This window comes from Cetorhinus maximus, chromosome 19 (assembly GCF_964194155.1).
Source record: "Cetorhinus maximus chromosome 19, sCetMax3.hap1.1, whole genome shotgun sequence".
NCBI lineage: Eukaryota > Metazoa > Chordata > Chondrichthyes > Lamniformes > Cetorhinidae > Cetorhinus > Cetorhinus maximus.
Genome location: NC_135897.1, coordinates 37,332,779 through 37,359,724, shown reverse-complemented (window position 1 = coordinate 37,359,724; position 26,946 = coordinate 37,332,779). Strand labels below are relative to the sequence as shown.

At 42.0% G+C, this 26,946-nt stretch overlaps 1 protein-coding gene across 8 annotated transcripts in view; it reads left to right on the top strand.

The window, feature by feature from the left end:
• The window catches only part of dock10 (dedicator of cytokinesis 10), a 370,245-nt gene that overhangs the window by 247,963 nt on the left and 95,336 nt on the right, over nucleotides 1-26,946 (top strand). For all 8 annotated transcript variants that reach the window (XM_078563739.1, XM_078563738.1, XM_078563737.1 and 5 more), the window contains exons 15-25: nucleotides 1,883-2,005; nucleotides 2,112-2,191; nucleotides 5,475-5,662; nucleotides 9,563-9,628; nucleotides 11,839-11,931; nucleotides 13,574-13,697; nucleotides 16,744-16,865; nucleotides 18,160-18,246; nucleotides 18,512-18,604; nucleotides 18,991-19,109; nucleotides 22,680-22,749. In XM_078563739.1, the coding sequence (XP_078419865.1) occupies nucleotides 1,883-2,005; nucleotides 2,112-2,191; nucleotides 5,475-5,662; nucleotides 9,563-9,628; nucleotides 11,839-11,931; nucleotides 13,574-13,697; nucleotides 16,744-16,865; nucleotides 18,160-18,246; nucleotides 18,512-18,604; nucleotides 18,991-19,109; nucleotides 22,680-22,749 (1,165 nt within the window). The remainder of the gene's footprint in view (nucleotides 1-1,882; nucleotides 2,006-2,111; nucleotides 2,192-5,474; nucleotides 5,663-9,562; nucleotides 9,629-11,838; nucleotides 11,932-13,573; nucleotides 13,698-16,743; nucleotides 16,866-18,159; nucleotides 18,247-18,511; nucleotides 18,605-18,990; nucleotides 19,110-22,679; nucleotides 22,750-26,946) is intronic.

The window sequence follows — 26,946 nt, the reverse complement described above, 5'->3', positions numbered from 1 at the left end:
GGTGTTGAAGGTGGTGATATTATCCTTAGATAACACCTCTTTGATCCTTTTGTCTGTGACATCTTTTGATTATCTGCTCCTATCACTGCTTGCTTGTCCCTACAACCACCCCACCCTCAACTTCTCTCCCCCCCGCCCCCCACCTTAAACCAGCTTATATTTCACCCCTCTCCTAACTATACTTCAGTTCTGTTGAAGGGTCGTGTGGACCCGAAATGTCAACTCTTTTCTTCTCCACCGATGCTGCCAGACCTGCTGAGTTTTTCCAGGTAATTCTGTTTTTGTCCCTGCCTTCAGGAAGCTTTCAGTATGCGTTCCCCCGCGCATGCGCAGACTTCTGCGATTGCACTCAACGCACCTTTCATGCTGGCTGGCCATTTACTGGCCAGCCAGCGTGAAATCATGGTTGGGGGCCGATTGCAGGCAGCGGACCGTTTCCCGGCCACTCCTGGGCTCACTCACCGCATCCGCCTGATGGACTAAAAATTCTGCGTATGGTTTCTAAGGGCAACACTGACCTTAGCTCAGTGACGTAAATAATGCCACCTCTTAATAGTGCCTAGTTACAAAACCATTCTGAATGGCCCTTGCTAGCTTCACATGTATGATTTTTTCATTGTTCCATTATCCATAGCAAGCAAATTTATTGTTTTTATTTCACAATTTGTGGCCCTATTTTCAGTATTTTGATGAAACTTCAGGACATTATCATGAAATCACATCAGGAATCCTTATTAAGTGATGTGTTTAGTGTGACATGTTTAATTAAAATTGCTAGAACTAATATTTTAGGATGTTGCCAAATCATGAATTATGAGGTAATAAAAATAATATAAGAACACTACATCTCAACATGAATGCAGTTTTTCTTCAATATCGCACGCCTGGAGTTAATTTTCAGTCTCCAATATAAATCTCCAAATCTGAAATTTAGAAAAGCCAAAGTAAGTGAGTTACATTGACTCCCAAAATTGTTCAATAGCTTTTTCTGTAGGTATGTGCAGTAGCCTTAGAGATGACTAGTATTACAGAGCTATCCGAAATGATGGAAGTGGCCTTATGGGCCACAACTTGCTGTCAAAATAATGGCAAAGCAAATGCCATTTGCTATTATTTGTGGGTAAATGGTACAGCAACTGCAAACGAGGAACAGATTCATGGTTAAATTTGAATATCCAAAGGCTGTTCTCTGATTGAATTAAGCTGCTCCATTGTTAGCTTTGTAAAAATGGTTTCTCACCCATAGCTTCACCATTTTCTTCAGAAACTTGTTATATTTGCCTATTAATTCCCCACTAAACTCGTCACAGACTATTAAGCCTGTTATCATTACAAGCATAAGTATTCCATTAATAATGTAATGAGCGTTAATAACTGACAATCAGCCTCTCTTGCACTGAAAATTAACTATTACAAGTGTGAAGTCACATTCCTTCAGATTTTGAATTCTTAAGGAAATTTTTAAAAATGTAAAATTTTAAATTTTATATTTTTTGTCTTTCTTTTCTTCATTTATTTAATTTCTCTCTTACTATTACCCTTCTTTCCCTCTCTTTATTTCTATTTCTATACTTGAATAAAGATTGCATGCAGCCCTTTTAATTCATTCCTCCTCAGCCCTTCCTATGTTTATTTCCCAATTCCGAAATCCTGTTGATTGTCCTATTCACTCAAATGCCAAATGTCCCTTTTTCCTCACTGTGCTCTTATCTGTTCACACTTTGATTTGAGCAACGTTGTGGGTAAAGAATTGTTGAGGTAAGCATGTAGGAGCAAGTTTCTAATGCCATTAAATGCCATACTACAGCAAATGCTAGTCCATATTGCCTTTCTTCACACTATTTACTATAGTTCTGGTTTTGCATTGCTGTTTATCTTTTAGGGCATTATTTAAAGACAATCAGGGAACAATCGACCGAGACTCTCGCTTCTCTGCTCTCTTCAGGCAAGAAAGCAGTAAGATTTCTACAGAGGACTTGCTGAAGTTAGTAATGGAGTTCAAAAGGTATCGGTACCCTTCACTTGTAATTTGAACATTGGAATACTTGGAGGGCTATTTAATTTTGTTTTGTTTTTGACCTAATGAGATACTTTATTTTTCATGGTTGTAGAGCAGACAAAATGACCAAAGTACAGACCATCCCTGGCAATCTTGATATATCGGTGGAATCTGTCCCCATTGACCATCCAAGTATGAGATTTATTTTGTTGTCTTTTTAGATATATTTAACTCTGCACTTATTTCTCCAACTGTAGCATGTTTCAGTCAAGATTTAATGAAGCACTTCTCACCCTACACCAAATGTAACGCAAATAGAAAAATACGCCAACATATATAGCTTTGCTCAGTTTTTACTCGCAAATAGTATAATTATAACTGTAGAAACGTACAAACAAAGCAGTATAATGTTTCTTTTTCACCCACCAATTCCATGACAGATTTTTTTTTTGGCCGAAGGCCAAGCATTTATCAATGCTTCCCTCTAAACATCTGCTGGAGGTGTGCAATGGATCCCTTGGGCGACTTGCTTGTCAATTTTCTTTCCCTTCCTGTGAAGAATTGCTTAACATCTTTCTCATAATTAATCGACCAAGATTGAGGACTTCTTGCATGGGAAATTTCGGGCTGAAAACCAAACCTTGGAAAGGCTGTGTGGCAACCATCTGCAGTTGGGACAATCATTCCAAGGCTTGAAGAGTAGATTATAAAACAATCTCTGAACACCTTGCTAATATTGTTATTCCAGTATTTCTGAGGGAAAACCTATCAAAACTGCACTTGAAATAATTTCTGCACAATAAAATGAAATATGATGAAATTATGGGAGAGAAATTTAGCAATGAGCACAGCCTGCTCCTGAAGAATCCATAGAAGTCTCTATAGCACTGCTACATGAATCCATTTAGCCCCCTATATCTATTTGGAGAAAATTGTAAATTAACAAATATTCTGTTGTCCTGTGCATTTCTCTTATTCTCCATTTTTATTAAAAGAATTTACATAGAACCATAGAAAAGTTACAGTGCAGAAAGAGGTCAATCAGCCCACCATGTCTGTGCTGGCTTAGAAAAAAAAGAAACTAGCTGCTCATTTTTGGAAAGTCACACTTTCCTACCCCTGGTCTGTAACCTTGCAGCTTATAGCACTTCAGGTGCAGATCCAGGTACCTTTTAAATGAGTTGACGGTTTTAGCCTCAACCACCAATTTAGGCAGTGAGTTCCAGACACCAACTACCCTTTAGGTGTAAAGGTTTTTCCTCACATCGCTTCTGATCCTTCTACCAATCACCTTAAATCTATGCCCCTAGTAATTGACCCCTCAGCTAAGGGAAAGCGGTCTTTCCTCATAATTTTGTACACCTCAATTAAGTCACCCCTCAGCCTCTTCTGTTCTCAGGAAAACAACCCTAGCCTATCCAATCTTTTCTCATAGCTGCAATTTTCAAGCCCTGACAGCATTCTTGTAAATCACCTCTGCACTCTCCCCAGAGCAATTACGTCCTTCCTGTAATGTGGTGACGAGAACTGTACACAAAATTTATTTTATTGTGCAGAAATTGAGTCATTTCTGTGCCTTTGTACATTGGAAATGTCTTAGAGTAAAACTCCTGTGAACCACGATCCAGTTATCCATCAGAATACATACAGTACAAAGCCTCACACAAATTGTCACCTCACTGCACTTTCTGCTCCTCTCTCACATAAATCAGTACCTCAGCCCAAGAAAGATTGCATTTAATTTGTTATTGCATTTTGCTTATCTTTATTCCCACGCATATGATTTTTTAAAAATTCTTTGTTGGAATGTGAGTGTCGCTGGCTAGGTCAGCATTTATTGTCAAATCCTAATTGCCCTTGAGAAAGTGGTGGTAAGCCACCTTCTTGAACTGCTGCATTCCATATGGTGTAGTAAAGTATTGCTTTGTTTTGTGGTTTTGTGTGTAAGGCCCAAAATGTGAACACTCTGGGCAGAATTTTCTGCCTTCCGGGGGGGCAGGGAGCTGATCCCCACCGGAGAAGCGGGCCCCGCCGCCATTTTATGTGGGTGGGCCAATTAAGACCCGCCCAGCGTGACGTTCGCCAGGAAGTGCTATGCGCTTCCTGTGCGGGCGGGGGGGGATTCCCCAAAAGTGAGAGTGCGCTCTTTCGCGCATGCGCAAGAAAGAGCGCACATCTCCCTGAGGCTAAGTGCTGCCTCAGGTAAATCGCTGACAGTTCTAAAAACATCAAAAATAGAAAAAAATCCTTAACATGTCCCCCTCATGTGACAATGTCACATGAGATGGGATATGTTCATAATTTACACTAAAACTTTAGTAAACTTTTAAAATCCCTACATGAAACCTCATCCCGCCGGTGGATGAGGTTTCATGTTTTTTCTATTCCCCGCCGGGGCTCCTGGCCTGCCCACCAACCTTAAAGTTGGACGGGCAGGTCCTTTAATTGTTTTAATGATCCTGTCAATGGCCTCAATTTCGCTGTGCCCCCGTCTACCTGAAGATTTAAATGGGGCGGGATGACGTCCGGGGTTCCGCCCGACGTCATCCCGCGTCATTTTACGCGTCGGTGAATGGGCCCCGCCCCCTGCTCGCTGACAGCAAAATTCAGCCTTCTAAGTATTTTTCATTTCAAATATCCACTATGTGTAACTTTGGAGATTCCACTGTATTTTGAAAGTGGCAGCAGAAATTCATTTGTCAAAACTCAGCTGATAAATAGATAAAATAAGTACTTCTGAGGTCATCCTGAATTCAGGCAGGATACATTATATACAATAACATTCTCTCATGCTGTGGTACAATATTTAATAGAGCAACAAAATATATTATATTGAGACAAAAGAAAAGTGTGTCAAAGTCAAATTTTCTTTTAGTGTTGCAAACATCACTTAAAACTGATGTTATACTATTTTCCTTCTTTCAAACTAATTGAAATATTTTCTATTGGCTGTTACCCAATAAAAATGTGAGTTAGAGTTTGCATGTTTAATTTATATTTCTCCCTTTCTACTTTTGGTTATTTCTCTTCCCTACTGCCTAATTACTTCCTCTGCCTCATGTACCATCTCCAGTTGATAAGGCAAGGGCTCTCCATTGTTATTCTAAGTAAATAGCAGAGTGTGATTTATGTTGTGTTGTGATTTCCCCTCTCCTGAGGAAGTACTTGGCCCATACCCAGCTCCTCTCCGTAATTACCTGTCTGAGATTAGGATCTCAGCATTCATTGGTACAAATCTGAACTTCAATTTGACTAATCAGTATAATTTGATATAAACTTTATTTGTTCAGTTATTGCTAAACTTGAATTGTTGTTCAAGAAAATGTGTTTTTATATAAAGTGGAGAATGTTTTACTCTCTTTTTAATTGCTGCGAGACGGGGCAAGGTGATATACAGTCATGAAAGCTACTGGATTCTTATCTCAGATCAAACTTGGGTAAAATGAAAAAACAACTTGTTATTCATCTGTTTCAGATTGTGTTACCCCGTCATATGTGCCTATTAAACCATTCAAGGACCCAAATACATATGAACCTACCATAGGGGTTGAAGAGTTTGTGCAAGAGTCTGCAAAATATTCCCAACCTTACACAGCATACAAAAACCATGTTTACATTTACCCCAAACATTTGAAATATGATGGTCAAAAATGCTTTGCCAAGGTAAGGTACTCAGCAAAAATTGGATTGTTTTACATCTATACCATTTTCATCAATAATCTTCTTGAGTATCTCTGGAAAAAAGAGACATTTTTTGTTGAATCTTTTCTTCTTGCACTCGTTAGAATAACTTGCATGAAAATACCAATGTCAGGGGGGTACAACATATTTATACATATTTATATATGTCTAAGAAGAGAGTGCTGATTGCTTGGCAAGTGGCTGATTGGTAGAGGCGTTGCCATGGAGAATGCACCAGTTGATTGTGATTGACAGTTAACTACTAAGCATTGTTTGAAATTTAAACCAGGCAGCTTGACACTGATTGGTCATGACGTTGCACCGGAGGCAATGTAGAAAACTAATCATCTTCTTTGGAGGTTGTGGTTGGATTTTTTTCCTATGGTTTCAAACAAGGGAGTCATTGTCAAAGAAAAATTGAACACCAAGGGCCAAATTTTTGCTCCCAAGCCAGGAGCACAGAGTCTGGAAAATTCCCAACTCCGCGAACTTGACTCATGAGAAAGTACCCTGAACGATTCTCATTCTAGGTGGGGAATGGATGCGTGCCAACTGAAGTCGGGCCTGCTGTCCCCTGGAAAAAGTTCGGAGGCAGTCACAGGGGCTGCCGGGTGCCAAAGCAGGCTGTTTAAAAGGCCTGTTATGGTGCTCTGGGACTTTGTCCCAATTGTTTAAAAAAAGCAGTAAAACCAAAAATGGCCTTCAAGCCTCACCTCCACACACTCCCCATACTCTCTACCCACCACGCTATGCCCTTATACCCTCCATGCCAACTTGCCCAGTATCCACCAAGGGCAGGCCTCAGGAGCTGTGGTGAGATGAAATAAAATTAAGTTCTAAGTATCTATTACAGACTTCACTATATTTTAAAAAAACACTCTAATTGATAACAGCCTATTCAATACATTTAAATCCCTTCAAGTACTTCATCCATTATAAAAAAGTGTATTCATAGCCCCACATCAGAGACAGTTAATCTGTTTATAACCACTCAGAGCTGTCAATCGAACTGTGGACTTGCCGGCTCCCTACTGTGATAGTGATGGGTTGTGGAAACAGTCAAGTAATACTCTAATGATAGCACTCAGGCTAATGGCCACAAGCATCTAGTTAAATTGGAAACACTGATTTTTTTTTCACCTGCAGCCTGGCTGTTTATTTTTCAAAATTTAGTGCAGGTGATTTAAATGACTTGACAGTTCTGCAGACCTCATCCATTTTTTACATACATTCATGCCTTCTCTTAACAATCCCAAAGGGATACCTGCTCTCTCCCAAAGGGGTACATGACCTCCAAAGAACTCTAGTATGTTCAGACCTTTTCCTCAAATATCCAAAGCCAACAAGCCGTGATTTGGTGTCCCCTTCAGTGACCAGAATTTCTTCTGTTTGAAAGAAGCTGCACTTTTAAATGTGCAGCTGCCTCTGTGAACTACGGATGTGTGAAATACAACTCATCCCCATTCCCACCCCAGCGAAAATGGTGGGGACTGGTTTTGGGGGTGGAACTTCTGGGTTCCAGAGCCATTTTAGCTAAGGTACAGAGCCATTCCAACTTCACAAAAATTCAGGCCTAAGTATTTTTATCCAGTAACTGATTCATACAAATCACAAAAACCCCAGATTTGATCCCCCAGTTGGTGCTGTGACAGTTGAACTTTTGGCGAGGTCTGTAGTTGGCTGACACACCATCAAGAATCATACATGAATATTGAATACTTAGGAAAAGTATTTGAATGCAACAGCCCAGGTAAGACCTCAATAGAGAAAGGGAGGGAAAAAGTTGATGAGAAATACATTTTCTTTCCACTCTGAACCATTTTTTAAACTTCAAGTTGTTACTTAATTGGACTACTTATGAACATTAGTATTTTTAAATTGCTTTGTGTAAATACTGTGTTTGATAGCTTCTGTTATCTTCCTGCTCATTAATCTTCTTTTATTACCTAAGATGTAAGGTGTCTCTGAAATTAAAATGTGTCTGCCACAAGAACTCTGCAGGTCTCTGCTACTATATGTTTTGGAAAGATAAATTTACATATATATGTTCATCCCATATGGTTAATACAGTGACCTGTAAATCTTGGACTAGAATGTCATGGAACATGGTGAGGTGAGAGTGACTGCCCTTGACATCAAGATAGCATTTGACGAGTGTGGCATCAAGGAGCTCTAGCAAAACTGGAGTCAATGACAATCGGGGGAAAACATTGCTGGTTGGAATCATACCAAGCACAAAGAAAGATGGTTATGGTTGTTGGAGGTCAATAATCTCAGTTCCAGGACATCACTGCAGGAGTTCCTCAGGATAGTGTCATAGGCCCAACCATCTTCAGCTGCTTCATCAATGACCTTCCTTCCATCACAAGGTCAGAAATGGGGATGTTCGCTGATGATTGCACAATGTTCAGCAGCATTCGCAACTCCTCAGGTACTGAAGCAGTCTATGTCCAAATGCAGCAAGACCTTTATAATATCCAGGCTTGAGCTGAAAGTTGGCAAGTAACATTCGTGCCATACAAGTGCCAGACCATGACCATCTCCAACAACAGAGGATTTAACCATTGCCCCTTGACATTCAATGGCATTACCATCGCTGAATCCTCCACTATCAACATCCTGGGGGTTATCATTGACCAGAATCTGAACTGGACTAGCCATAAATACTGTGACTACAACAGCAGGTCAGAGGCTGGGAATCCTGCAGCAGTTAACTCACCTCTGACTCCCCTAAGCCTGTCCACCACCTACATGGCACAAGTCAGGAGTGTGATGCAATACTCTCCATTTGCCTGGATAAATGCAGCTCCAACAACACTCAGGAAGCTTGAAACCATCGAGGACAAAGCAGCCCACTTGATTGGCATCCCATCCATAAACATTCACTTCCTCCACCACCGGCATACAGTGGCAGCAGTGAGTATCATCTACAAGATGCACTGCAGGAACTAAGGAAGGCTCCTTAGGCAGCACCTTCCAAACCCACGACCACTACCATCTAGAATGACAAGGGCAGCAGACACATGGGAATACCACCACTTGGAAGTCCCCCTCCAAGCCACTCACCATCCTGACTTTGGAAATATAGCGCCAATCCTTCACTGTCGCTGGGTCAAAATCCTGGAATTCCCTCTCTAATAGCACTGTGGGTGTACCTACACCACATGGACTGCAGTGGTTCAAGAAGGTAGCTCACCACACCTTCTCAAGGACAATTAGGGATGGGCAATAAATACCGGCCTAGCCAACGATGCCCACATCCCATGAATGAATAAAAAAAAACATATCCCTTATCATTTCTGAAGTACAGGCATTGCTTTCAAAATCTACAGCGTGTTGGTGTCTTCTGTGCAATGTTGCTAAGCTCTGTTGATTATGTAACTTCCTTACTATGTGGGTCTCAGTAATTGAAATCTCAGTCCATTATCCATTTGTAGCCACCAATTAAAGATAAGCCGGCAGCTATGAAATATCTCCGGACTCTATTATTGTGATGTACAAGATTGGATACACATTGGAAGAATTTACTGCTTGAAGTCTGATTTATTTTTTCCTGAAATTTATGCTAAATCAATGCAGTTCTATGTTAATGTAATATTGAGGAATTTTCACCAGTATCATGTTGCTGACTTAGTACCTTCACCCTGTTACTGCAAAATGTTATGTTTTGTTTGATGTCATATTTGTTTTTAGAGAATCTCACTGCTAACTTTTAGATATACCTGGGGTGTCTTTCCACAGAATCCATTGTTGAGGGGAGGAGGGGAAACTTGTGCCTTTGTGGCACATTGTGAATCTTGGGGAGAGCTTGCTCTCATTTAGTGTGCAGAAGCCCAGTTTTCTAAGGGATATGAAATACTTAATCAGTTTCCATTTCTGCAGGCAAGAAATCTAGCAGTGCGCATTGAGTTCAGGAGTTCAGACGGAGAAAATGCTCAACCATTGAAAGTAAGTTTCATTGACAATATGTTTAAATGCTGTGTGAAGATGCATCAACACAAAGGGCAGAATTTTGCCATTGGCGTGCGGGGGCGGTCGGGAAGCCGACTACAGCCCGCGATCGGCATTGCACTGCGATTTCACGCTGGCTGGCCAATTAAGGCCCGCCCGGCGTGAAACGCGAGCAGCAGTGCTGAGCGCTGCCTGTGTGGGCGGGGGGAGGAGGGCAAGTGGGTCAAGCGCAAACGTTGCGCATGTGCACGAGTGCACACTATACAGTCTCCCTGAGGCACAGAGCTGCCTCGGAGATGAAGCGCTGTTTAAAAAAAAAGTAAAGAAAATAAAAAGATCGTAAAACATGTCCCCTCATGTCACATGAGCAGAAACATGTCTTTAATTCAAGTGTAAAATTTTTATTTGATTTTTAGTTGCTTTAGGAAACCTCATCCCGCCCGTGCATGAGGTTTCCTAAAAAGTGTAAAGGCCGCTCGACCTTTTCGCATGCTCGCCATTCATAAGGTTGGATGGGCAGCGTAAATTTGAATTTAATTACCTTTTTAACGGCCTTGATAGGCCTTTTAATTGTCGGCTAAATCATAAATTATGCTAAATCAGTACAGTTCTATGTTAATGTAATAATGAGGAAAATTCACCAGTATCATGTTGCTGACTTAGTACCTTCACCCTGTTACTGCAAAATGTTATGTTTTGTTTGATGTCATATTTGTTTTTAGAGAATCTCACTGCTAACTTTTAGATATACCTGGGGTGTCTTTCCACAGAATCCATTGTTGAGGGGAGGAGGGGAAACTTGTGCCTTTGTGGCACATTGTGAATCTTGGGGAGAGCTTGCTCTCATTTAGTGTGCAGAAGCCCAGTTTTCTAAGGGATATGAAATACTTAAGCAGTTTCCATTTCTGTAGGCAAGAAGCCTAGCAGTGCGCATTGAGTTCAGGAGTTCAGACGGTACGTGCCCGCCGAGCAAAATATTGTGGGACTGCGCGATGATGTCAGGACGCTCGCCTGACGTCACCGCGCATCATTTAACGCTCGGCTGGGTTGGGCACGTGCCCATCTGCCGAGCTTAATATTCTGCCCAAGGTTCCATAAGAGCGAACCACAGTGGTTTGATTTTCTGCATTGTTGAGTTGTTGATCTCAACCTCATTGTTGCATAGACACGAGTTCAGGGTTCATACCTCTCTCTCAGCTAGAGGAAAAAACGGAGCTGTGAGTCATCCCTGTGTCTGAGAGCTATCATCCATCTCGATTACAGATGGTGCCCAGTCTAGGAAGTCAATAAAATAAAAGATTAGCATCATTCATATTTCTGAAGTTAATGCACAATCATCGACTTTTGCCTGAAAATGGAAGTGAAGTTGTTGGAAAGCCATAAGGTGAATCCCCACTGCCTTGTTGGTACAGTTGTGAATTCTGAGACAGTTTGATGTCTAGGCCTCATTAAAAGCAAGGGACTCCAAGTGAGGGCCACTACTCTGGGAAGGCAGGAAATCAGACAGCTGACTAGGAGGTTCACTCAGGGTTGGGTGGGGAGCTAATCCTGGGTGGGGCCTAAATGGGCTGGTAGCTGGCCTGAATTTTTCTGGTGCCCTGGAAGAATAGAAGTGTACTCCTGAGCACACCAAAAAAAAAAATTAAAGTCTTGAGGGCTGTTTTTTGAACAGACATCAGTTCCCTTTAATAACCTTTGTTTAGGCTGCTCAACTGCTTAGTGCAATCAGATTCCTAAAACATGCTGAGGTCCCCAGTTTGCACATTTGTGCAGCTTCTCGCTTGTTTAATCTGACAGTCTGCTTGCCCATTTTCAGGAATGCCTGAACATTGCATCAGGCAAACCTTAGACAGCAGTGCAATGGCTAGGACTCTCATGTGTATATTTTCAATACTTGGCATTCATATTTCATATGAGAAATGGATAGTCAGCAGTTGAAAATTGTCCCCAGTTTCTTTATTGCATGGTTTCAGAAGAGCAGAAAGGTGATGCTATTTCTGAACTGTGCTTCAAATTTTCACAGGTTATTTTTATTTATTGAATGTTTTCAAGTCTGAAAGGTTACTTGTGCAATGAAGCAAACTGTAATATTAACAACGAAAGAACATAAAACTAATGGGTCACTTGGGTGGATGAGATTCACACAGGAGCTATTTCTTTGTACTTTCAATAAAGTTATTTTACTTTGCTCTTCATTTTTGTAACAGCGCATTTATGGAAAACCCGGGGGATCACTGTTCACCACTGCAGCACAGACAGCAGTCCTACATCATTCCCAGAACCCCGATTTTTATGATGAGGTACGTTTATCGAAAGTGTTTGGCACGTGCTGCATTTAAGTTTGTGATTAGCATGCAAGACATGTGAATCGCAGACGGAGGATCTAAAATACATCCGTTCACTAAAAGACTGAATATGTTGCAACAACTGATTAGCTACTACTGATTCTGCTGAATTTAGACCTTGGCTTCCAGCTAGTCTTAACAAACAATTGTTTCAAAATCTGGTATAGAATTTACACATGAGCCATATAATGACAGTTGTTAATCAAATGGTAACTAAAAAAATCAAGAAAATTATATGCACCAAATGTTATACTAATGGGAAAGGACAAAATTATCTTCCTATCTGATCTCAAAATGTAATTTTTACTTTAATACATTTAATTGTGAAAAATAGGCACCCTGGTAGATTTTGTATGTGACATTTGCAGCCACTACAAATAAGTAATTGGCAAAGCAACTAGCATGATGAGCTGTATTTTCAATATTTAGGAATAAAAGTTTTGCTTAAACTGTACACTGCTCTAATTATACCACATCCCAAGTGCTGATTCCTGTTTTGTCCATCAGGACACAAGAAAAATACTTGTTTCTTAGACCAATGTTTGCTGGTGGTGTCTAGCAGTCCACTCAAGGAGCCTGAGTTGCTGTGGCAACATGCACTTTTACATGCATGTTGTAGTCTAGAGCCAAGGGTAGCCCCATCACATGGCTGACCAGGAATCCCTCCTGCTCTTATCACCAGCCATTGGCGTATATTGGAAGGATTTGCAAGTTGATACTCAACCGTTTGGCTGCGTTATGAACACACCTTCCTTGACCATCAAGTCCTGGGGTGGGACTCAAACCCAGAGCTTCTGGCTCAAAGGCAGGGATATGCTGCCCACTGCACCACAAGACCTCCTTTCAGGCCAATGCTTAGGAAAGGCTAATTCTTAGCTTTAGAAATAAAAACCAAAAATGCTGGAAAAACTCAGCAGGTCTGGCAGCATCTGTCGAGAGAGAAACAGAGTTAACGTTTCGAGTCCACACAACTCTTGTACGGACTTGAAACATTAACTCTGTTTCTCTCTCCACAGATGCTGCCAGACCTGCTGAATTTTAAAGGCATTTTCTGTTTTTATTTCGGATTTCCAGCATTCACAGTATTCTGCTTTCATTTTAGCATTAGAAGACTGGGTTTTGAGGAAAGATTGGAGAAATGTGAATATTTCACTTCTGAAAAGAATAGAATAATAGGAAATCTGAAACACACATACAAAAGCAAAAGGTACATGAAATGTAAATCTGGAACATTAGCTCATGATAAACTGTGACAATAGGTTCAGAAGAAAATTTGAGACTGATATCAATCAGGTCTTCAGCCAAAGAGTGATCAGCACATTAAATAGATTTCTGGACTGGGCAATAGAAGTGAGAACACTAAAATCATTTTTTTAAAAAATTGTTGCACTTGACTTATTTGTAGATTTTATTCGGTACAGTTGAGTTACAATAGAATGAATAGTTTTCCTCATTTATATTTCGGTTGTGATCTTGTGAATGTTCCATTCCTGAGCCTTGTAGAGTAAACATTAGACCTAAGTAAAAGCTGCTTATAGTGGAACTGACCTGTAAGAACGGTGAGTTTGAACTCTTGTTTGGTATTTCTATTACTCAGGTGAAAATTGAGCTTCCCACTCAACTGAATGAGAAACATCACATTCTTTTTACATTCTATCACATCAGTTGTGACCTTGCTACGAAAAGTGGTTCCAAAAAGAAAGAGGCATTGGAAACACAAGGTAAAAGATCTAATAGTTTAATATAACAATTTTTCACAAATGATTATCTCCTTTTGCTACACTTGCTATAGGATATTCACCCAAAATCCAAATCTTTGGCGATACATTTTTTTTATCGTTTCAAGCTCTTATCAAATGTTCTTGCTATTTAGAAACAGCTATTAAACACCCAGTGAAAATGTTACCATATTAGGTTGGAGAGAAAATAAAAACCCATGGGCAGAATTTTCTCCCCGCTGGTGGGGGGGAGTTCAGGAGCGGGTGCTTGCAGGCGCACCTCCAATCGGCACCCCCGCTATGCGCTTCCTGTGTGGGCGGGGAGGGGGGGATTCACTAAGCCGAGAGTGCGCTCTTTCGCTGCCTCAGGGTGATCGGCACCTAATTCAAAAATATTAAAAATAGAAAAATAAAATTCCCCTGACATGTCCCCTCGTGTGACACTGTCACATGAGTTGGGGCATGTCCATCGCTTTTAATTAAACTTTTATTAAATTTTTAAAAACCTACATGAAACCTCATCCCGCCCGTGGATGAGGTTTCATGCTTTCTCTGAAGCCCACCAGGGCTCCCGGCCTGCCCACCAACCTTAAGGTTGGATGGGCAGGTCCTTTAACTACTGCAATTAGTTTTTAAATGGCCTCAATTGGCCGTTGACAGGTAGGCGGGCGCACAGCCGATTCGGCTGTGCCCCTGCCGACCTGAAAATTGAAATGACGCGGTGTGACGGCGGGAGTTCCGCCCAACATCATCTGTGTCATTTTGTGCATACATGTGGGTCTCACCCCTCGCTTGCCAACCGGGAAATCCTGACCATTTAGGAAAAATCTCATGCAGCTCACTGTACATTATATTTCAAACAACAGCTTGTTTTTATATAGTGTCGCTAATGCAGCAAAAAGTACCCCAAAAACATCACATAACTGTAGTCAGTCAAACATTAACCCTAAGGGCCAAATTTTCATCCCCAAGTTGGAAGTGCAGAATCGTGAGATTTCCTAACTTTGCAAACCCAACTTGGGAGAAAGTGCTTCGAATCTTCAGATTTTCATTCTAGGGTGGATGGGTGTTGACTGGAGTCAGGCTCTCTTCCCCCAATAAAGAGTTCGGAGGCAGACACAGGGGCTGCCGGGTGCTGAGATGAGCCATTTAAAAGGTTCACCTCGGTGCTATGGGACTTTATCCCAGTTTCGACAAAAACAGTAAAACAAAGAACAGCCCTTTACAACCTCACCCCTCATACCCCCTCAGCCTCCACACACTTCCCATGCCCACCCATGCCAACTCATGTCATCGTGCACCCACCGCCCACCCCCATTGTCCCGCCTGCACTCCATGCCAATCTATACCCCTTTACCCACCCCCATGGCCCCTCACGCCTTCCTTGCCAGCACATGGCCCTTTATAGTCCCTATACTAACAGTGCCAACCCATGCCCCCACCCATTACCCTTTGCCCTTACACCCTTTATGCCAACTGACTAAGTACCCACCAAGGGCCGACCTCAGGATCCATGATGAGATGAAATTAAGTAAAGTTCTAAGTGTCTATTGATAACATTTGAATCACTTCAAATCCCTGACGACAGTTTGACAGTTCCGTAGAGCTTTTTGACTTTTTACACACATTCATGTCTACTCTTAACAATCCCAAAGGGGTACCTGACTTCTCCTAAAGGGGTACCTTACCTCTGCAAAGAACTCTGCTAGGGTCGAGCCTTTTCCTCAAATGCCTAAAACTCACGAGTTGTGTTTTGGATATCCCAGTATTGCGCAGCTGCCTCCATGGACCGCAGATATGTGAAATATCTCCTTCATTCTCCCATACCCCCCCACATTGGTGAAAATGGTGGGTGCTGGGTTTGGGGGGTGGGGGAGTGGAACCTCTGGAATCGGGGCTGCAGCGCTATTTTGGCTCAGGTGCGGAGGCCTTTCCTCTTTACGAAAATCAAATATTTGATCAGAGGTAGATTTTAAGGAGTATCTTAAAGAAGGAGAGGTGAAGAGGTTTATGGAGAGCGTTTCAGAGCTTCAGCTGCAGGTGGCTAAAATAAGGCCACCACAGGTGGGGTGAAGGAAGTGAGAAATGCACAAGTGGCCAGAGTTGGAGGAACACGGAGTTGCCAAAGGGCTGCAGGGCTGGAGGAAGTGACAGGGATTGGGAGAGGTGATGCAATAGAGGGATTTGAACATGAGGATGAGAATTTTTTGGTGTTGGTGAACTAAGAGTTGATGTAGGTCAGTGGTGATTGGTGAATAGAACCTGATGCGAGTTAGGATATGGCAGCAACAGAGTTTTGGATGAGCTCAAGTTTATGGAGGTTGGAAGGTGGGAGGCTTTCTAAGAGAGCATTAGAATTGCTAAGTTTGGAGGTAACAGAAGCATAGATGTAAATTTCAGCAGCAGATGGGTTGAGACAGGAGGTGTGATATTAGTGAGGTGGGAGTAGGTGGTGTATGTGATGAAGAGTTTATGGGATTGGAAGCTCAGCAAAGGTAGCGGACAGTCTGGTTCAGCCCGACACAGGAGCCAAGGAAGGAGATGTAATCAATGGTGAAGGAAACGATTTACGGTGGAAGACAATGGCTTCAATTTTCCCAGCATCTGGTTAAAAGAGTTATCAACTTATTCAGGGCTGGATGTCAGACAACATTGAGCTTGTGGGCAGATCAAGAGACGTGGTGCTGATATCACTGCACATGTGGAACCGGATGTTGTGCCTTCATGAGGTTGACAATTGGGGGCAGTGTGTAGATCAGAAATAAGAGATGCTAAGGACAGATTCTAATGAGGCTCTAGAGGTAGTCGTGCAGGGGAGGGGGAAGAAGCTATTTGCAGGCGATTGTTTGACTTTGAGTGGCAAGAGTATGGAACCAGTGCCTCTGTTTTGGGGCCAAACACACAAAAAGCAACACAAGAAAACATTGTTATTATTAGAATTTATTGTAAAGGTAATCCTTAATGAATATGAAACAAAATATATGAAAATTGTTGGACATCTTCTGGCCACATAGAGCATCACAATTTTGTTTGTTCTGTTTCTATATAGTTGGATATGCCTGGCTACCTCTCATGAGAGATGGCAGACTTGCATCTCATGAGCATTCTTTACTTGTAGCAGCCAGTCTTCCTGCTGGTTACCTTGGTAATCAGAACACAACACCAGGGAAGGTAAGAACAAATGAAATGTGTCAATCAACCTGAAACAATAGAAGCAGTAAATATTTTTAATTTTTTCCTCATTAGAAGCAAGGGCAATAGAACTGAATTCTAACTGAAAGAACAGGCGGGTTATGTGCGGGTGGGGGTTAAAGTACCAGAAATCTGCTCCTCTTTAACTGAACTTGGAAGTTGGATGGGTGACCAACCCAATCCAAGCAGGTGGGTTGAAAATTAAAATATGAAAATGAGGCTGCAAGCCCCTTTTTTTGTGCAAATTTACAAACTTTATTGCTGTTGGCAGGATTTCCTGAGCCACCAGCAGTTTCCTCAGTGCATGGATTCAGGAGGTAAGTGCCTTCACACTTAACCCCTGGATCCAGATATGTCTAGGGGAGGATCCTCCTTGATTGAGGGCTCTCAACAGCCTTTCCTTCCTACACCCTCAACCCCAAAGCCACTGTCCTCCTGTGGCACTCTTACCCCACGAATAGCACCAGGCCCTCACCCTACCAGGCTCCGAGGTCTTTTATCACCTCCATCATGAGGTCTCTGACCTTTCCAGCCTCCCCCACACCCCCTCCATGAGAGCTGACCTTCTCCCGCACCCCACCCCCACCCCAGATACCCCCCAACCTGCAGCAAACACTTACCTGCTGCTGTGTTTGTCAGTGACCAGGTCCCAGCCCAACTGAAGGCTCAGCTGACAATCAAGCTGGATGTCTGGGGGGCAATCGGTGGCCGAAGTCCCTAACATGCTGTGGCATATGCAGAGAACTCCTGAATGGTGGATTCCACCTGACTCTGACCAAGTTGCTTCCAGCCAGTCAGGTTAGTGAAAATTCTGCCCCTAGTGCTAACCTTGAAGTATTTACAGGAGTGGATAGGGTAAGGTGCAACCTGAAGATGTTTTATTGCAATGGTTATTTAACACCAGGTTCCTTGCCATTGGTTTGTGCCAACCTGCCAGCAGGCATTTGGGTGTTCAGAATGATCTCTGTGCTGGAGCAGTTAGGCCCAACGCAAAGTTGATATAGTACCTTGGGCCCCATTTATATCAGGTCAGCAAGCTGCAGGCACCTGCTTGGGCACCTCAGGTAACTTGCTGGCAGAGAAGATTTGAATTTTGGGCCAGTATGTTGCCTGCGTCAGCTTTGAAGTCGGTCTGTAGAGGGGAGATGGAGCAGTTGGGATTGAGGGGATGACCAGAGGAGGAGGAGTGAGGTTAATGAACAGATGAGGAGGGAGTTGGTTCGCCGAGTGGTCACACATTTGTAATTGATTTTTAAACTTTATTTCTGAGCAGGCGAATGGATCTGATATTAAGTGGGTTGATGGAGGGAAGCCAATCTTCAAAGTCTCTGTGCAGGTCGTATCTACAATCTATACTCAGGTATGGTTTTAATCTGATTTTCTAATTTGGATGCAATGCTTTCTAGCCCCACTTTCCATTTAAAGGCTGATAGTGCAGTAAGGAGTGAATGCTGAGAAAGAAGTTGCCTAAACCAGTTTAGAGTAAGTCAGGAGCAGTGGGCCCAACTAATGCTCTCCTTGAGGCACTGTTCCTGCCCAGGAGCACCTGATCAGGGAATTAGCTTGTTAGTATACTAATCTATCAAGGAAATGAAGAGTCCATGATTATTTTTGCTTTTTATTAGGAAGAAAACCTGAACAACTTTTTTCAGGAATGCCAAAATAGAGAAGATGGGAGGTCGCAGCCTCCATCCTCAGACTTTATCAACTGCATAGAGGTTTGAACATTTAAATGAATTTAAAATTGAAATAATTTCATAATATTGTACTTCAAATTGTATATACAGTCGTTTTTGTTGATTACATCAGTTGCTCTTTCAGGGGAAGCAAGTATCATTGTTGGGGGAATTTAAACCCTAAATTTGTAATGAACATTAATGTTCACGGACAAAATGCAAACTAAGTCATATGTTAACTGATAGAGAGACTTTAAAAGTAAGTGAAGTACTTCAAAATAGATGTGACTCTAAACAGTAATATCAACATCTGGTTAAGTGTAGGGAAGCAATACTCCAAAGTGGACCTCTGTTTAATTCATTGGAGCTTATTGTTAATGGTGTGTCAGAAATGTTTTGATCCTTAAGCTGTTTCTAATCATTTTCAGGGTCTACTTGGCATTGAAAAAATCCACGTGACAGTACATTTCCTTCCTGTTCTTCTGAATCAGTTGCTTTGCATCTTGATACAGAATCATGAAAATCAAGTTGCTACTGCCACCATCAGGTAGAAGTATAGAAAATATTAACTAAGAAAATAGCAGTTTGACTTCAATATATATGCAATATATTTAGTTTATCTGTTATGCGAGTCAATAATGTGCTAAATGTTTTAAATTAACTTTGACAACAAAAAAGGAAACATGCACCACTGTCTCTCCACATATCTGGTATAATGATAGCACTTTGATATGAATTGGTGATGATAATCCCAGAGTTGAATATTCAAATTTGGTCATAGTTAGACTTCAAAAATTATATGTACATTCATTTTTACTGCTTATTTCAAGTAAAATATTCAGATATTAGATATTTTATCTCCAGATGTTATTGCGGAATTTATACTCTGCCTTGGGGGCCCTCCTGTCTGATAAGTGCTTGGAGGCTGCTGACTGAATTTGAGTGAGAAAAGCAGCAGTGGTTGGATGGGACATTCTGGCATTCTTGCTGTGTAATGTTACAGGACATAAGGGGGATAATGTTCACTTTGTGAGATGGCATAAAATCGGCAAAAATGAATTGGCAGTTCATCTCTCCTAATGTTTATTTCCATGGAAATCAATGGGCATAGAGTTGGGAGACAATGGCAAGAGGAAAGTGAGGTTTGAGATGGAGCTGAAGTTGTAGATGATAGATGAATTGAGGTAGCTTTGTGAGGAGGGGAATGATACTGCCCAGCCCCAAAATCATTCACAACGTTGACAATTAAGCTTGGGACAGCAAGAGATAGTTACAGTGTTCATGTGATTAAAGTTCACTTTAGTATTAATATTTTAAATTAATTTAAATGGAAGGAATATTAGGTGGACCCCCTTCCTCCCTGCCAACTTGCCTCTATCCACTGTGCCCAGGTGATCCAGTACATCCAGGAACTGGAACAGGAAAATCTACCCCAATGTTCGCAGGCTCCCAAAATTATAAATTATGCAAGATAACTGTGGATTAATTTACTAATCATTGATTTACTGATTCATTCACCAGTATAGAGTTGTGAAGTTAGGACTTTGACAATGCAATAAGATGAATAATTCTGAAATGTAAATTGCGTGTTTGATCAGACCAACTGTCCAAACAGATCCGTGATCTTAGGGAGGTGCTTGTCTTTACAGTAACTGAAACTTAGCAATCACTATTATCTGTAAAAGATCATTGAACAAAGCTGAAAAGCTCAAAATAAATGGAACAATTGGGTCTGTCGGTCCAGATCAAAGAGGATACCTCTGCAAGATGTTTGATAGGGACAGGAAATACCAGTGCCAATTAACTCAAGTTATAAACTTGCTGGGTAAGCAGGAAACCAGAGCATGGGCTGGCGTAGACAAAAATGATTAGACTTATTGAGTGGTACTGGCCCTATGGGATAAACATCAAAGTGGCACAAGGAGGAATTTCTCTGATGTATTATCAGGAAGATCACTCGGAGATGGGTCAGTACCTGGAAAGGCTACCCTCTAGCAGCAGCAGGTACCCAAGCTGCAAATGAAATGCACATTTGTGGGCTGATTGGGCACATCAGAGGGATCTTCCCGGTGGGAACAGGTCCCCTGCTGAAGGTGGCCTGCAAAGCCTCCTGTTCTACACCCCCTGGAGCTGCAACCATCAAGCAGACCACTGCTGCCACCAGCCATCCTATGGAAGGATTTCTCCTCCACAGGTTTGACCTTGCAGCTGTGGTCACTGTTTACTATATTACATTGAATATCTTTTCACAGAGCACCTGAAGATGGAGGTGCCCATGTGTTCCTTCTCTGACAGTAGCACCTTTCGTGGTGGGGATGCTGTCCTTCTAAGGCTGTAGGACCTCTGATTGGGCATGTCACCCCAGGGACCCATCTGCTATCCTTAATTGGATGCCAGACCCAGAGGCAACTTCTTAATTGGAAGATCTGTCAGGCGGCACCCTGACAGTTGGGAGCGTGACCCGGCAGTGGTCCAGACACGTTCAGTCCCTATGAGCATAGATTCTATCCATTGATGTAGATTTGAAAACATTGTGACAATTAAGTTACAACCAGTTGGCGTCAAGTCCAAAACCCTTGCAAGTCTAACAGTTGTATGGAAATATTTGAAATGTCATCATTATTAAGGACCATGTTCAAATGTACAGAATTTTAAGTTTCAATAACATTAGAACTTGTAAGAAATCATTGACCGCTTGCAATTCTCTGAAAGAAGACACTGGGCAGCATTTTCCGGTCGGCAAGCGGGGGGCCGGGCCCACTCGCCAACGCATAAAATGATGTGGGGTGATGTCGGGCGTGTGTCCTGACGTTACCCTGCGTCATTTAGATTTTCAGTTTGGCTGTGTGCCCGCTGACCTGTCAACGGCCTATTAAGGCCATTGAAAAAGCAAGTAAAATGATTAATGGACCTGCCCGTCCAACCTTAAGGTTGGCGGGCAGGCGAGAAGTCTAGGTGGCCTTCCACGAGCGGGATGAGGTTTCATGAGGGATTTAAAATGTTTGGAAAATTTTTAAATAAAAGTAATGGACATGTCCCAGCTCATGTGACAGTGTCAGGAAAATTTTTTCTTGCCTTTAATAAATTTTTAAAAGTTCAACCCAATCTCCTTGAGGCAGCACTTTGCCTCAGGGAGATCTGTGCACTCTTATGAGCACATGCGCGAAAGAGCGCACTCCTGGCTCAGGGAATCCACCCCGCCTGCACAGCGCTTCCGGGCGGACGTCACATAAAATGGTGGCACGCCCCCAACTGGGGGCGCCAATCGGGAACCCGCCTGCTCCCGCACAGCCCCCCCCCCCCCCCCCCCCAATGGGGGGGAAAATGCTGCCCATTGAGTAAATATAATCGATTGCTAACCCATCTTTTGTGAAAAAATGCTATATTTGAAACTGAGTGTGATCTGTAAGAGATAATTTTAATAAATGCCAATATAGATCTGTCATGTGAACAATCTGACCTTTTTTAGTGAAGCGATCACTGAAGTTGATGCGGTCACTTGGGCTTTAGAAGCAGTACATGTTGTCAAATTAATACTTTTGATTGTTAATGATCTGAACTTTTTTATTGGTGGAAACCAAAGCTTAGGTTAGAATTTAGTTTTGAACCATGCTAATTACAGGCGAAATGAAAACCAAACTTGGGAATTTTATCCTTAATTGCTGTAGCCTGACCTACACTGACCTAAACCTTCAGTGAACTGTCACTGTAGTCCCAGAGGACCATAGGCTGCTGCTGTCTCATTAGAGAGAGTGACAACTGGTGGTGAGTTTAACCTGAGGGTCAACACACCTCAGGCAAGGGCAAGTTTGAGAAGGCAGGGCCTTTGTGGATGACCTCAGCCAGTACAGGAATTGAACCCATGTTGTTGGCATTGCTCTGCATCACAAACCAGCTGTCCAGCCAACTGAGCTAACTGACCCCCTGAAACCTTCAGTGCCTCTTAACACGCTTTTTTTTGGTCTAATCCATTGCCAGCCCTGGCTATTTTGTTAATGAGAGATGTAAAATTAAAATAGACACTTGTACCTGTAAGAAAGATCTGGTCATAAAGGCCTTAAAACGAAGCATGCAATATCTTTCTATGTGCTAAAATACTTCTTTTTCTGTTTCTAAGGGCCATTGTTGACATTGTTGCTAAGTGCCATGAAGAACAATTAGACATCCACCTCCGCTCATACATTAAGGTATAATTAAAGGTTTAACACAGTGTATCCATGTAATTGAGGTGTATTTCCTTATTCAGAAAGCGTGTACAGGTATAGATCTGTGTGTCCTCATTATTCAAAACATAATGATTCTCTCAGCCCTGCTGAGGGCCTGGCATTGGGAGCTCACTGGAAGGGGAGTCTGAAAATTACATAAGCAGCCATTAAACTTACCTCTGGCTACTGAAAGATAAATGGCCGCCTATAGATCAAAAGGAAGGAAAGGTTCTTCTAGCCTTTGAAAAAGCTCTCAGTATTTATCACACATGTTTCTGTAATAAATTCAAATCTGCCATTGGCACCTTCGTGAGTTCAATATTGTCAATTGCTCCCACAACTGGTTTGAGCATCTTATTGTTATAGGTGTTGACTCAAATTGCCACACATTGTACGACTGAAATATTGTGCTTTTGATACATACACTTATATCCTTTTCCAACCTTTTTAAAGTTGGACAAAAAGCTCCTTGAAAATCCTAGGATCCTCCCTTTGAGAAGAGGCCAGTTAACAAGAACACAAGAATTAGGAGCAGGAGTAGGCCATTTGGTCCTTCGAGACAGCTCCACCATTCAATAAGATCATGGCTGATCTGATTGTGCCCTCAACTCCACTTTCCTGTCTGCACCCCAAAACATTTGATTGCTTTGTCATTGAAAAATTTATTTAACTCAGTCTTGAATATATTCAATTACCAAGCCTCCACTGCTCTCTGGGAGAGAGAATTCCACAGACCAATGACTATCTAAGAGAAAAAAAAATTCTCACCTTTATCTTAAATGGGAGACTGTGTCCCCTAGTTCTAGACTCCCCCACAAGGAGAAACATCTCCTCAGCATCCACCCTGTCAAGTCCCCTCATATGTTATTTGTTTCATTAAGACCTCTCATTCTTCTAAACTTCAATGGACGTAGGTCCAACCTGCTGAACCTTTCTGTGTAAGATAACCCCTTTGCAAATAACACTAAAATTGGCCATGTCGTTGATAGTGAAGAGGATAGCTGTTGTCTCCAGGATTATATCAATGGCTTGGTTAAGTGGGTGGAAAAGTGGCAAATGGAATTCAGTCTGGAAAAATTTAAGGTAGTGCATTTGGGGAGGGCATAAAGCAAGGGAATACTGAATTAATGGAAGGATATTGAGAGGGGGTGAGGAAGTGAAAGGCCTTGAAGTGCATTTCCACAGGTCCCTGAAGGTGGCAGGATAGGTGGATAAGATGGTGAAGAAAGAATTTGGAATGCTTTCCTTTATTGGATGAGGTATAGAATACAAAGGTAGGGATGATATGATGGAACTGTATAAAACACTGGTTAGGCCACAGCTGGAATTTTGTGTACAACTCTGGTCACCACATTACTGGAAGGACATAATTGCTGTGGAGAGAGTACAGAGGAGGTTTACAAGAATGTTGCCAGGGCTTGAAAATTGCAGCTATGAGGAAAGATTGGATAGGCTAGGGTTGTTTTCTTTAGAACAGAGGAGGCTGAGGGGTGACCTAATTGAGGTGTATAAAATTATGAGGGTCCTAGATAGGATAGACAGGAAAAACCTGTTTACTCCTAGCAGAGGGGTAAATTACCAGGGGCATAGATTTAGGTGATTGGTAAAAGGTTTAGAGGAGACTTAAGGAAAAACATTTTCACCCAGAGGGTAGTGAGCATCTGGAATTCACTGCCTAAATTGGTGGTTGAGGCTGAAACACTCAACTCATTTAAAAGGTACCTGGATGTGTATCTGAAGTGCTGTAACCTGCAAGGCTCTGGACCAGGAGTTGGAAAGTGAGATTAAAATGAGCAGCTAGTCTCAATTTTTTCTCTTTTTGGTCGGTGCAGACACGATGGACTGAATGGCCTCTTTCTGCACCGTAACTTTTCTACTGTTCTATGATTCATGCCAGGAAATCAGTTGAGTGAACCTTCTTTGAACTGCTTCTGATGCAATTATATCCTTCCTTAACTAAGGAGACCAAAACTATTAGCAATAATCCTGATGTAGTCTAACTAAGGCCCTGTATAGCTGTAGCAACACTGCCCTACTTTTATATTGATTCCCCTTGCAATAGACGCCAACAATTCATTTGCTTTCACAATCACATGCTGTATCTGTATACAAAGTGTTTGTGATTCATATACCAGGACACCCAATTCCCTGTGTACCCCCAAGTTCTGGGGCAGGACTTTGCCCTTGGCAGGAGTGCTTAGCGGGAGCGTATAGGAAGCTGACCGCCACCTGCGACTGGCTGCGCACCGTAATTTCACGCGGGTAGACCAATTAAGGCTCGCCCTGCGTGGATAGCGAGCGGCAGCGCTGAGTGCTGCCTGTGCAAGCGGGGGAACGAGGGCGAGCCGGGCCTAGCGCGCAGTTCGCACATGCGTGAAAAAGAGCGCTTCAAGAGCGCTTCAGCTCTGTGCCTCAGGGAGATTGAAGCACTGTGTAAAAAAAAACGAAGAGAATAAAAATTTTATAAAACACGTCCCCTCATGTGACTCTGTCACATGAGCTGGGACATGTATTTAATTCAAAAATAAAGTTTTTATTTAATGTTTATTTGCTTTAGGAAACCTCATCCCGCTTGTGGATGAGGTTTCCTAAAAATTATAAAGGCTGCTTGGCCTTCTTGCCTGTCTGCCAACCATTAGATTGGACGGGCAGCGTAAAGGTGAATTTAATTAGATTGTTAATGGCCTTAATAGGCCTTTTAATTATTGGTGGACGCGCAGCCGAATCCAACGCGCACCCACTGAACAAAATATCACGAGACTGTGCGATGACGTCGGGACACACGCCCAACTCCATCACACGTCATTTTATGCTTGGGCGTGTCAGTCACGTGCCCACACACTGAGCGTAATATTCTGCCCCTGCAGTTCTTCTCCATTTAAATAGTATACTGCTTTTTTATTCTTCCTGCCAAAGTGAACAAGTTCACATTTTCCCACATTATACTCCACCTGCCACTCAGTTAACCTAAATATAATCCTCTGTAGACTCAGTGTGTACTCCTGACAACCTACTTTCCTACCCATCTTTACGTTGTCAGCAAATTTAGCTATTGTACATTTGGTCCCTTCATCCAAGTCATTGATATAGATTGTAAATAGTTGAGGCCTCAGCACTGATCCCTGTGGCACTGCACTAGTAATAGCTTGTCAACTTGAAATTGACCCATTTATCCCTCTACTCTGCTTCCTGTTAGCTAACCAATGTTCTATCCGTGGTAATATGTTACCCCCCTACGCATGAGCTTTTATTTTGTGTAGTAACCTTTGATGTTGGCACCTTAATGGACGTCTTTTAGAAATCCAAGTACACTACATCTACAGGTTCCCCATTATCCATCTTGCTTGTTACTCCTTCAAAGAATTCTAATAAATTCGTTAAACCTGATTTCCCTTTCACAAAACTAAGCTGATTCTGCCTGATTGAATTATGATTTTCTAAATGTCCTGCTATTATCTCCTTAATAATGGATTCTAGCATTTTCCCTATAACAGATGTTAGGCTAACTGGCTTAAAATGTCTTCCTCTGTCTCCCTCCTTTCTTGAACAGAGGAGTTATACTTATGATTTTCCAAACTACTGGCACCTATCCAGAATCTAGGAAATTTTAGAAGCTCACAACCGATGCCTAAGATCCTAAGATGCAGGCCGTCATGTCAAGGGACTTGTCAGCCTGTAATTCTAATAGTTTCCTCAGTACTTTTTCCATGGTGATTGTGATTTTTTTGAGTTCCTCTCTCTCTTTTACCTCTTGATTTTCAAATATTCTTGGGCTATCAAATTAAGAAGAAACCAGCAAGAACTGACTGGCCATCTTTTTTATAAATATATTTTTCTAAGATAATTCTTTAGCGGTTCCTGTCTAGTTCAGGCATGAACATAGGGCTGGATTCTCCTTCAGTGTGCACCACTTGGTGATTTTCCATCCATCAAAATGGCTGGGCAGACAATTGCTCACTGGGGAGCAGAGAATTGGAAAATCCTGCCCATAATGTTCTGGCCACAAAGGTGCAAGGATGGCACAGATGTTACATGTGTGATATCTTCAAACATGATATACATGCTAGGCTCAATATTTTTAAGATTCAGATATTAATAATGAACATATTTGTTAACTATTGCATATTGTGGCCATTATTTAGTGCTTGAAGCCAACTGTGGGGGTCCTGATTTTCCTCG